Genomic DNA, 12049 nt, shown 5'->3' with positions numbered 1-12049 from the left:
CCTATTGGCCGAATCGGCTCTGAGTATCAACCAATAGCCAGTGGCCTTGTTTGGTGACGCTCCCGGCGGCCACACCTCCCGGCCAATTAGAGAAGGTTGTCGTTTGCGATTGGCTGAACGGACCGACCCGGAAGCGTGAGTGCGCCCAGCTGGGTGGCGGGAAGATTTTTATTGCGGAGCGCTTGAAGGAGGTGCGTTAGCGGTCCCTCAGGCGGGGCGCTTTGGGGCGGACGGCCGGGCTGTGGTCAGGCGGCTTACTGAACCCTCGGGAAAGGGTCTGGGGCAGCCCCAGGTACAGGTTTGGCGGGGCCAGGGCGTCCTTTCCTTCCCTGCCCTCTCCCTTTCCCGTGCTGTTCGGCTGTTTGAAGTACCTCAGAGGGCGAGGCCGGGCAGTCGCGGATCACTTCCTCCCGCTAACGCGTCGGCGGGGGAAGAACGCCGGGCGTTGGTCGGTGTTCTGCTCCCCGGGAACTCGGGCCCTGAGAAGCACGTTCGTGTGGTCGCTGTCTGTGTTTCCAGCCTGTTCCGTGCGGGAGGCCCGGCCACTGAAGCCTGTGCATTGGGAAATGGCCCCCGGGGAGGCCGCTCGGCAGCGCGAGGCGGGGCGCCATTCCCTGGCCGTGGGCGGGGGCGCGGCGGGTCGCACTCGGCAGAGCTCGCCCCGTGGGTGCTGAGCGTCTCCTTCTGACCCACTTAGAGCTCCTTGGTGGCCCAGTGCGTCTCGTGTTGCGATGTCTTGTTAATGACGTCATTGTGGGGGAAGGCGCGCTCCTGCCGTTTGTGCAGTGAGCGGAGTCGTGTTTGGAGGTGGGGAGCTGTCGGATACGGATGGCATCTTCTTGGGAGGGTAGAGACGGCCCCGCCTTCGGTCGCCGCAGACCCGAGCCTGTGCTACCGCGTGCAGGGCGCTGTGCCGGACTAGGTGGATTCAGCGCTAGAAGACCCTGCCCTCTATGGAAAGAGTGTTGTTAGAGGTCCCTCCCCACCATGTGGTGGGCGGGTGTTTATTAAAGTCCTTGGTGGCCTCCCTCATTACCTTGCAGTGGCGTGGCCGCTCCAGACTCTTCAGCGAGGCGGGCAGGACCCAGCCTGTCTTACCAGCCTGTGTAGGAAGGGCGTTAAGGCTGGGATGGTGCCGAAGCCGCCTTTGGAAAGCACATATTGTCACTTAGTTTTAGGCCATCTTGATTATCCATCTCAGAGAGTGTGGGTGGGTGTGCACAGGATAATGGGGAATTTAAAGTTTCTACTCATCTTACCCTTGCCCATGCCTGCACTTAAGTTTTAGTCATTCGTAGGTACTTAGAGTTCCAAACCATCTCCATGTTCTGTCCTGAAATGCAACACTTCTTTAAAATGCCAATTGCTCCTTTAAGATCGAACTCACATTGTAATTCCTTATAAATTCATTTTTAGTGGAAAAGCAGAACTACAGAGAAATCTTCAAATGGTTATTCTTTAAAGCAATTGCTCAATAAATTGTTAAATAATGTACTTGATTATTTATGTTCTGTTTTCCTTAATGTAGGACATTTGACGCTGTCCAACTTGTTATAAAGCTGCTTCAGACATCCTAGTTTTACAGGTAGAGAAAGAGGTTCAGAGGAACAGGATGTGTATCCTTACCATGGTCTTGCAGTAATTTAGTGCTGTAACTTTTTTTATAACATCGTATTGTGTCTGGGGAATGTTTGATAATTGTTATTACATTCTACCTGTCATGTGTGTGTTTATTAAGAAACTTTCCCTAAATCTAGAAACTTCTATAAAAACTCATGGGGGGAATCATGTAGCCCTTACTTGAAAAGTGAATGCTATAAATAATTTACTTTCTAACATTTTTCATGGTCAGCAGTGACATTATCAAGAGTTCTAAGAAAATTGTTGCCATGATTTTTCTTTCATTTTTAGGAAGAAATTTGTATCTCCAGTTGAATTTCAGAATGGCATCCATTTCAGGTTAGTGGAAATAATTATATGTTTTACTTCATTCTGTTCTATTTCCAATTGTGAGATCTTTAAAATATTCTTTTAAAATTCTGATTACAGAAATTATTTTTCCTACTTTTTATTGTATAATATATGTAACAAAATTTACTATTAAAATAGCTGTTATTAAGTGAACAATCGATAGGGTTGAAGTGTATTCACACTTGTGCAACAGTACCACTAACTCTATCCAGAATGATTTCGTTATTTCAAACTGAAGCGTTGTGCGCATTAAACTGTAGCTTTCTTTTATGCCCCTCCCCATCCACTTGGTAACTACTGTTCTACTTCATATTTCCATGAATTTGGCTATTTTAAGTACCTCATACAAGTAGAATCATACTCTATTTGTCCTTTGGTGGCTGACTTACTTCATGTAGTGTCATGTCTTCAAGATTCATCTATTCTGTAACATGTATCAGAATTTCTTTTTAAGCTATTAATATTTCATCTTGTTTATCCAATCATCTGTTGATGGATATTTGGATTTTTTCCCTTCCTTTTGGCTTTTGTGAATAATGTGAATATTGGTGGACCAATATTTCCATCCCTACTTTCATATCTTTTGGGCATATATTCCTAGGAGTGAAATTGCTATATCATGTGTAATTCTATGTTTAATGTTTTGAGGACCTACCAGACTGTTTTCTGCAGTGACATTATTTATTTACTTATTTTCAGTGTTGAACTTTTAGGCTGTCTTCATTTAAAGAATATAAATAATGCTGTATTGAACATCACTGAATCTAAATCTTTGTGTGTTTCTCTATTTTCATTAAATAAGTTCCTAGAAGTGGAGTTATTTGAAGTTGTTTTCAAGTATTTTTTTTTTTTTTTTTGACAGGCAGAGTTAGTGAGAAAGAGAGAGACAGAGAGAAAGGTCTTCCTTCCGTTAGTTCACCCCCCAAATGGCCGTTAGGGCTGGCGTGCTGCACCGATCCGAAGCCAAGAGCCAGGTACTTCCCCCTGGTCTCCCATGCGGGTGCAGGGCCCAAGCACTTGGGCCATCCTCCACTGCACTCCCGGGCCACAGCAGAGAGCTGGACTGGAAGAGCAACCGGGATAAGAACCTGGCACCCCAACCGAGACTAGAACCCCGGGTACAGGCGCTGCAGGTGGAGGATTAGCCTAGTGAGAGGCAGTGCCGGCCTCAAGTATGTTTTAAACGTCCTTTATTCTAACATTCTCAGGCAACTACTTTTAGCATTTTGCTGTGTTTCTACCCCTTGTTTGTTTTTAATCATACTGTACTGTATTTGCTAATGAAAGCTCAAGATGTATTTGGTTAAGAGGTAGTTGACAGGGCGAGAAACTTGTAGTATGAATATTTTCAGTTTTTTATGGGCTGTAATGAACACATCCTTTGCCACACACTACCTGTACCATATGGTAGAAAGATTGAATTTTTTACAGACTTGAAAGAAATGTCTTCTTAAATACACCCTCCCCCTCAACAAACACATGCATACAGAACTTTACAAGTTGTTTAAATATAAATTTGAATACAAAGTGACAAACCCTTTTGGCTTTGTCTCATGATTCATAGGCTGAGGGTCTGTAATAAAATGGTAGCAATTTAAGTTATCTTAAATGTTGACCCTAGTATTCTTTTTTTTAAATTTTAAAATTTATTTATTTTTTATGTTTTAAAGATTTTATTATTTATTGAAAGGCAGAGAGTTACAGATAAGCAAAGGCAGAGAGAGGTCTTCCATCTGTGGTTTACTCCCCCAAATGGCTGCAATGGCTGGAGCTGGGCGGATCGGAAGCCAGGAGTCTGAGCTTCTTCCTGGTCTCCTATGTGGGTACAAGGGCCCAAGAACTTGGGCCGTCTTCTACTGCTTTCCCAGGCCATAGCAGAAACCTGGATTGGAAGTGGAGCAGCCGGGATTTAAAAACGTGGCCATATGGGATGCCACCACTGCAGGTGGTGGCTTAACCTGCTATGCCACAGTGCTGGCCCCAAGCCAAGTATTCTTTATTTCACAACGGACTGATGGTCTGAGAGATGTTACTAAACCTAGTCTCCATTTAGTATGGTCATTTTTAGATTACATATATTTTTTTTTTTTTTTGACAGAGTGGATAGTGAGAGAGACAGAGAGAAAGGTCTTCCTTTTGCCGTTGGTTCACCCTCCAATGGCCGCCGCAGCCGGCACGCTGTAGCCGGCGCACCACGCTGATCCGAAGCCAGGAGCCAGGTGCTTCTCCTGGTCTCCCAAGCGGGTGCAGGGCCCAAGCACTTGGGCCATCCTCCACTGCCTTCCCAGGCCACAGCAGAGAGCTGGACTGGAAGAGGACCAACCAGGACAGAATCTGGCACCCTGACCGGGACTAGAACCCGGGGTGTCAGCGCCATAGACGGAGGATTAGCCTAGTGAGCTGCGGCACCTGCCACTTAATAAGATTTTAATCTTTGTCAGTGGGATATGATTATATTTTTATAAGATTTGTTTATTTTGATAAGCAGAGCAAGAGAGAAGGAGAGACAAGATAGAAACATAGCTCTTTCATCCCTTAGTTCACTCCCCAAATGGCTGCAGCAGCCAGGACTAGGGTAGGCCAAGTCAGGAGCCTGGAACTCCCATCTGGGTCTGCTGATGGGTGACAGAGGTCCAGGGAGTTGGGCCTTCCCCTGCCGCTTTCCCAGGCACGTTAGGAAGTAGTTGGCCAGAGTGAAGCAATTGAGACTTTAATATGGGATGATATCTTTGCAAGCAGTGGCTTAGCTTCTGTAGCACAATCCCAGCCCCGGAATATTGTTTTGAAATAACTGAATAATGAAATCAATACATTGTCCTTAAGAGATTACTACTTCAAATAATTATTCAAGTAAATAAGTAAATTACCTTTTCTATTATTCTACCCGCTTGTTGAACTGTATTTTCTTTCTTTCTTTTTTTTTTTTTTTTTTTTTTTGACAGGCAGAGTGGATAGTGAGAGAGAGAGAGAGACAGAGAGAAAGGTCTTCCTTTGCCGTTGGTTCACCCTCCAATGGTCACCACGGCTGGCGCACTGCGGCTGGCGCAGCGTGCTGATTCGAAGCCAGGAGCCAGGTGCTTCTCCTGGTCTCCCATGGGGTGCAGGGCCCAAGCACTTGGGCCATCCTCCACTGCACTCCTGGGCCACAGCAGAGAGCTGGCCTGGAAGAGGGGCAACTGGCACAGAATCCGGCGCCCCGACCGGGACTAGAACCCGGTGTGCCGGCACAGCTAGGTGGAGGATTAGCCTATTGAGCCACGGCGCCGGCCTGAACTGTATTTTCAATAGCACCTTTTTGAAATTGCCTTTGGTTTGTTGCTTTGGATTTGATGGCTTCCATGGTGGCAGATAATTTTCATTGTTAATTTCAATTTGGGATATTGCTTGGAAAATGTGCTGTTTCTGAAGAATGGTTGCTGTTTCTGAAGAATGTGTCGTTTGTAAACTTGGGAATGCTTGACTGTAGTCCTCACACAATTCAGAATCCTTTTGAGCAAATTAGCTGTAATAAGCCCTGTGCATTCCCTCCCTATTATGAATTGGTGAAATCATTCACTTGAATTTGCATTCTTATCTCCTATTATATAGGCTATTGTTAGATGGTATAATTTTGATCAAAAATGTTAAATTACCCTGTTTTATTACAAGTAATTGTACTTTCTTATATTCTTAGTGCATCAGGACTTTGTCTAAGGTATGATGATTTTAACTTTGGAGCATGGTTTGACATTAACATTTGTATCCAGCCCTGATCCCACTCTGATCTTCTGAGATAGGGAGAATATGTGTGGGGCCTGGTATTCTGTGATGGGGAGAATATGTGTGAGACCTGCTTTACTTCTAATTTCCAAATCTCTGGCAAAGTTCTGTTTTACAGCCTGAACCTAGATTTAGGCAGGAAGGGAAAGATTCTAGGAAATGTAGATCTTGCCTAGTCAAATATGTCACGATCAAAATCACCAGGTGTCACCCCTGTCTACTTACCATCGAGATACTGCTCTCTTGATTATTTTAAATATGTGAGAACTTCCATATAAAAGCAGATAAGTGAGAACTCCCAAGTAGAAGTTGATGATGTAACAACCAAGTATATACTGACTCTCCTAAAAAACATGCAAATGCTTTTAATTCATCTTTGGGTGATGTTTATTCCTATTCTTATTGGATCATACCTCTTTGATAATGTGGAATATAAATCCTGGCATATGAAGTTAACTACTGTGAAAACATTTTATGTTAGAAGTTTGGGGAATAAGAGGGAGACTGAACAAATTGAAAAGGAAGAAAAAAAACCCCAAATTTGGTTTATATTACAGATATAAGAATAAGGAAGAAAGGCTTATAACTATTATGGTTCTTGGTTCTCAACTGGTCATGTGATCACAGGAGTTTTATTACTATCTCTTGAAGTACCCATTTTTTTTTCAGATTTTTTTTTTTTAAGATTTATTTATTTGCTTGAAAGAGTTACACAGAGAGAGAAGGAGAGGCAGAGAGAGAGAGAGAGGTCTTCCATCCAATGGTTCACTCCCCAATTGGCCGCAGTGGCTGGAACTGTGCTGATCCAAAGCCAGGAGCCAGGAGCTTCTTCCAGGCTTCCCACGTGGGTGCAGGGGCCCAAGGACTTGGGCCATCTTCTACTGCTTTCCCAGGCCACAGCAGAGAGCTGGATGGGAAGTGGAGCAGCCGGGATTAGAGCTGGCGCCCATATGGGATGCTGGCGCTTCAGGCCAGGGCGTTAACCCACTGTGCCACAGCGCTGGCCCCTCAGATTTTTATTTATTTACTTGCAAAGTACAGTTAGAGATAGTGAGAGGGAGAGACAGAAAGGACTTCATTCCACTAGTTCACTCCCCAAATGGCTGTAATAGCTGGAGCTGAACCAATCTGAAGCCAGAGCTGGGAGCTTCTGGATCTTCCACATGGGTGCAGGGGCCCAAGGACTTGGGCCATCTTGCAGTGCTTTCCTGGGCCATAAGAGAGAGCTGGGTCGGAAGAGGAGCAGGCAGGACTAGAATCATTTCCCCTGAGGATTAACCTACTGCACCACAGTGCTGGCCCCCCGCCCCCTTTTTTTTAAGTACCCATTTGATATCCTTTTGCTCTCAGGAAATACTGACTCTCTGTGAGACTCAAAAGGAGGATAATAGTTACCTGTGGAGGATGACATAGTTTTTGCTCCACAGTCCTGATGATCTGGATTCTGACTCATCTGCATGCCGGAAATGTCTAATAGCACCCCTAGTGATCATAAACTTAAAAGCACTGTCAAGTCTGTTGGGCCATAATGGCCCCATGGTGAAAGAAGATTGTGTGGCAGCATTACCTCTTATATAGGGCTCTACTTAAAACAGACAGCTTTTTTGGCCACTTTTTAGTACGTAGGGCCTCCTAATCAAAATAGTCCCTCTGTGCTTTGTCTGCCTCTCTGGTAATAGGGTCTAGATGTAGAAACCTGTCTTTTACCCTGGGTGGGCTAGCCATGCTTTATACCCTTTGACTCCTAGAAATTTCATCAAGATGACAGACCTTCAGATTTGGGCAGAGTGGCGGGGGGAGGGGGAGGACTTACTTTTCATTGTAAGGATTTCTTTATTTGAAGGCAGAGAGATCTTCTATCTGCTGGTTCACTCCTCAGATGGCTGCAACTGCTGGCACTGGGCCAAGCTGAACCAGGAGCTAGGAACTCCATCTGTGTCTCCCACATAGTTGGCAGGGACTCTAGTCCTAGAGCCATCATTTGCTACTTCCTAGGTACATTAGCGGGGAGCTGTATTGGAAGTAGAATAACTAGGACTCTGATGGGGTATGAGATGCTGGCGTCGCAAGCAACTCTTCAACCCATGTTGCTGTAGCACTGACCCCTGTTTTCCACCTTTTTTTTTAATCCCCCCAAAGAAATCTTATATAAGGAATACAAACTTCATACATTTCATTAATACAACTTTAGGAATTTAATGATTCTTCCCACCACGTCTTGCCCTCCCACTCACACTCCCACCCCTCCTCCTCTTCCCTCTCCCATTCTCAATCTCATTCTCTATTTTCAATTAACTTTATACACAGAAGACCACCAACTCTATACTAAGTAAAGAGTTACAATTTGCACACACACAAAAAAACCTGTTCCTCAACAGTTGTGTCAAGGGCTGTTCACAGTCATTGCATCTTGAAGTTAATTTCACTTTTTTTTTTTTATTTTTTGAGAAACTTAATTAACTTCAAAGAAGCACGCAAGGTGATACATCTTTTGCCAGCAGTTAGGCATACTATAACTTAGGAGACATAAGAATATCCTCCTTTTAATACATTAAAAGAAAATAAATCCTTGAGAGCAACTTGATCATTAATTAAGGAAGCACCTAAGAAAGCAAGCAATGGAGTTGGACACTTAGGCATAATTAAAACTTATGAAACATAAGATTTATCTGCACTTAATACACTATATGAAATAAATCTTTAAGAACAGTTTTACTGTTAACTCTCATACAACTCTTTGAGGACATAATACAACTCTTTGAGGACAGAGGTCCTACATTGAAAGTTAGTGCACAGTGACTCCTATAGTTAATTTAACAATTGACACCCTTACATATGACTTCAGTGATCACCCGAGACTCTTGACATTAGCTGCCTAGGCTGTGGAAGCCTTTTTCTTTTTAGTTTTTAAAAATTTATATAAATGGAACCAATTTCATGTATCTCATACAAGTTTTAAGAACATAGTGACACTTCCTACCCCATCTTCCCTCCCTCCTTCACTCCCACCCTTCCTCCTACTTCCTTTCTTATTTTTCTTTTAATTTTTGTGATTACACTTTTTGGGAATAAGTTTTATCATTAATTGAAGAAGTACCCTTGGAAACAAGCAATGGAGTTGGGCACAGAGGCATATCTGAAAATTATGAGACATAGGAATAGAGTATCCTCCAATTAATACACTAAAATGAAATGTATCTTTGAGAACAAGTATTTACTATTAACTCTAATAATGCAACTCTTTGAGGCCAGAGATTCTGCATGGGAAGTTAGTGCACAGTGACTACTGTTGTTAATTTAACAATTAACAATCTTGTATGACATCAGTGATCACCCCAGACTCTTGGCATGAGCTACCTAGGCTCTGGAAGCCTTCTGAATTCACAGACCCCTTTTTCAGTATTTAGACAAGGCCATGAGCAAAATGGAAGTTCTTTCCTCCCTTCAGAGAAAAGTACCTTCTTTGATGACCTCTTACTTCTTTTTTAAAATTTATTTATTTATTTATTTGATGACCACTTCTTTGCACTGGGGTCTCACCCATAGAGGTCCTTCATGTAGGACTTTTTTTCCCACTATGTCTTGGCTTTCCGTGTTTGAAATGCTCTTGTGGGCTTTTCAGCCAGCCAAGAATGCCTTATGGGGTAATTCTGAGGAGAGTGCTACTTTAAATGATTGTCTTTATATGAGTAGGCTGTGTGGACTGCTTCCCATGAGGAATGTTCATGCCTTTTTAATTCTAACTATTAGTAATACCAAACACTTAATCCTATTTGTATACTCAGTTTAATACTACCTATGTGATCACTTTGATACTTTATCCTATCCCTATGATCATTTTAATACTTAAAATGCTTCCCTTCCCTCCTTGCAGGGATTTGGCATCCCATAACAAGTTTTTAAATTGTACCCTTGGAAGTATGTCTATAGGAATGTGTAGAATGATATAGCTTTACAGTTATAAGCATCATACATTTCATAATTATAACTTAAGGAACATGGTGATTCTTAACACTGTTCCTGCTCTCTCACCCCATCTCCCACCCGCTTTGTCCTCCTTCAGTTATTCCCACTCTTATTTTTTCTAAGATCTATTTTCAATTAACTTTATACTTATATGATTAACTCTGTGATAAGAGTTCAATAAATAGTATGAAAAGACAGGAAAAAAAAAACTGTTCCCCAGTAGTCAAGACAAGGGCTGTTCAAAGTCATTCCTTCTCAGAGTATCAATTTCACTTCTACAGATTGCCTTTTAGGTGCTCTATTAGTTATTACAGGTAAGGGAGAACATATGGTATTTATGCTTATTTCACTAAGTATCAGGTTTCACAGTTTTGTCCATTTTGTTGCAAATGACTAGTTTTTTTTTTTTTTTATTGCTATGCAGTATTCCATGGTGTCTGTATCTCATAATTTCTTTATCCAGTCTTCAGATGACAGGCATTTGGATTGATTACCTCAGGTATTGTGAATACAGCTACAGCAAACATGGGGGTGCAGATAATTCTTTCATATGCTGATTTCATTTCCCCTGGATAGATTCCCACGAGTAGGATGGCTGGGTCTTATGAAAGGTCTATATTCAGATTTCTTTGTTTTTTTTTTTTTTAAAGATTTATTTATTTATTTGAAAGCCAAAGTTACACAGAGAGAGGAGAGGCAGAGAGAGAGAGAGAGAGAGAGAGAGATCTTCCATCCGATGGTTCACTCCCCAGATGGCTGCAATGGCCGGAGCTGTGCTGCTCTGAAGCCAGGAGCTTCTTCCAGGTCTCCCACGTGGGTGCAGAGGCCCAAGGAGTTGGGCCATCTTCTACTGCTTTCCCGTGCCATAGCAGAGAGCTGGACGAGCAGCTGGGTCTCGAACCAGCACCCATATGGGATGCTGACACTTCAGGCCAGGGCATTAACCCACTGTGCCACTGAGCTGGCCCCTATATTCAGATTTCTGAGGTGTCTCCGTATTGTCCATAGTGGCTTTATCAGTTTCCATGCCCACCAACAGTGGATTAGGGTACCCTTTGCTATCAGTTGCCTTTTCTACTTTGCTGAATGTTTCTTTTGTAGTACAGAAGTTTCTCAATTTGATTTAATCCCATTTGTCAATTTTGGCTTTGATTGCCTGTGCCTCTGGGGTCTTTTCCAAGAACTCTATGCCTATGTAAGTGTCTTGCAGGGTTTTCCCAATGTTTTCTAATTATTTGATGGTATTGGGCCATAGATTTAGGTCTTTAATCCATGTTGAGTAGATTTTTGTGTAAGATATAAGGTAAGGGTCTTGCTTCAAAGCTCCGCATATGGATATCCAGTTTTCCCAGCACCATGTGTTGAAGAGACTGTCCTTGCCCCAGGAGCTGATTTTAGTTCCCTTGTCAAAGATAAGTTGGTTGTAGATGCTTGGGTTGATTTCTGGAGTTTCTATTCTGTTCCATTGGTCTGTCCATCTGTTTCTGTACCAGTACCATGTTGTTTTGATTAACACAGCTCTGTACTATGTCTTGAAATCTGGTATTGTGATACCACTGGCTTTGTTTTTGTTGTATAAGATTGCTTTAGCTATTTGGGGTCTCCTGTGTTTCCATATGAATTTCAGCACTATTTTTTCTGTATCTGAGAAGAATGTCCTTGGTATTTTGATTGGTATCACATTGAATCTTTAGATGGCTTTTGCTAGCATGGACATTTTGATGATATTGATTCTTCCAATTCATGAACATGGGAGATACTCCCATTTTTTGTATTTCATCTATTTCTTTCTTTAATGTTTTGTAGTTTTCATCATAGGCATCATTGATCTCTCCTTGTTTAAATTTATTCCGTAGTATTTGATTCTTTTGTGAATGGGATTGATCTTCGAAGTTCTTTCTCAGCCATGGCATTTTCTGTGTATACAAAGGCTGTTGATTTTTGTGTGTTTTTTATATCTGGCTGCTTTACCAAGCTTTTATATGAATTCTGCTCGTCTCTTAGTGGAATCTTTTGGATCTCCTATATATTGGATCATGTCATCTGCAAATAGGGATAGTTTGACTTTCTTCTTCCTAATTTCTATTCCTCTATCCCTTTGATTCCTTTTTCTTGCCTAATTGCTCTAGCTAAAACTTCCAGGACTGTATTGAATAGTAGTGGTGAGAGTGGGCAACCTCGACTGGTTCCAGATCTCAGTGGAAATACTTCCAACTTTCACCCATTCAGTAGGTCAGTGGCTGTGGGTTTGTCATAAATTGCCTTGCTTGTATTGAGAAATGTGTTCCTTCTATACCCAATTTACTTAGAGTTTTCATCATGAAAGTGTGTTACATTTTATGAAATGCTTTCT

At 42.5% G+C, this 12049-nt stretch overlaps 1 protein-coding gene across 20 annotated transcripts in view; it reads left to right on the top strand.

The window, feature by feature from the left end:
- The first annotated feature begins 75 nt into the window (after positions 1 to 75).
- The window catches only part of RECQL (RecQ like helicase), a 53397-nt gene continuing 41423 nt past the window's right edge, over positions 76 to 12049 (top strand). For 10 of the 20 annotated variants that reach the window (XR_011379015.2, XR_011379014.2, XR_016213518.1 and 7 more), the window contains exons 1-2: positions 76 to 191; positions 1912 to 1959. Coding sequence is in view for 3 of the 20 variants with exons in the window: in XM_070049468.2 (XP_069905569.2) it covers positions 1944 to 1959 (16 nt within the window). In the remaining 17 variants the exon portion in view is untranslated. Of the gene's footprint in view, positions 293 to 1528; positions 1586 to 1911; positions 1960 to 12049 lie in introns of all 20 variants that reach the window. The other 10 variants (XR_011379016.2, XR_016213512.1, XR_016213520.1 and 7 more) reach the window with 2 other exon arrangements.

Source organism: Oryctolagus cuniculus, chromosome 9 (genome assembly GCF_051225735.1).
Source record: "Oryctolagus cuniculus isolate XC-2025 breed Fujian yellow rabbit chromosome 9, ASM5122573v1, whole genome shotgun sequence".
NCBI lineage: Eukaryota > Metazoa > Chordata > Mammalia > Lagomorpha > Leporidae > Oryctolagus > Oryctolagus cuniculus.
This window is presented reverse-complemented; position numbering and strand designations above follow the sequence as displayed.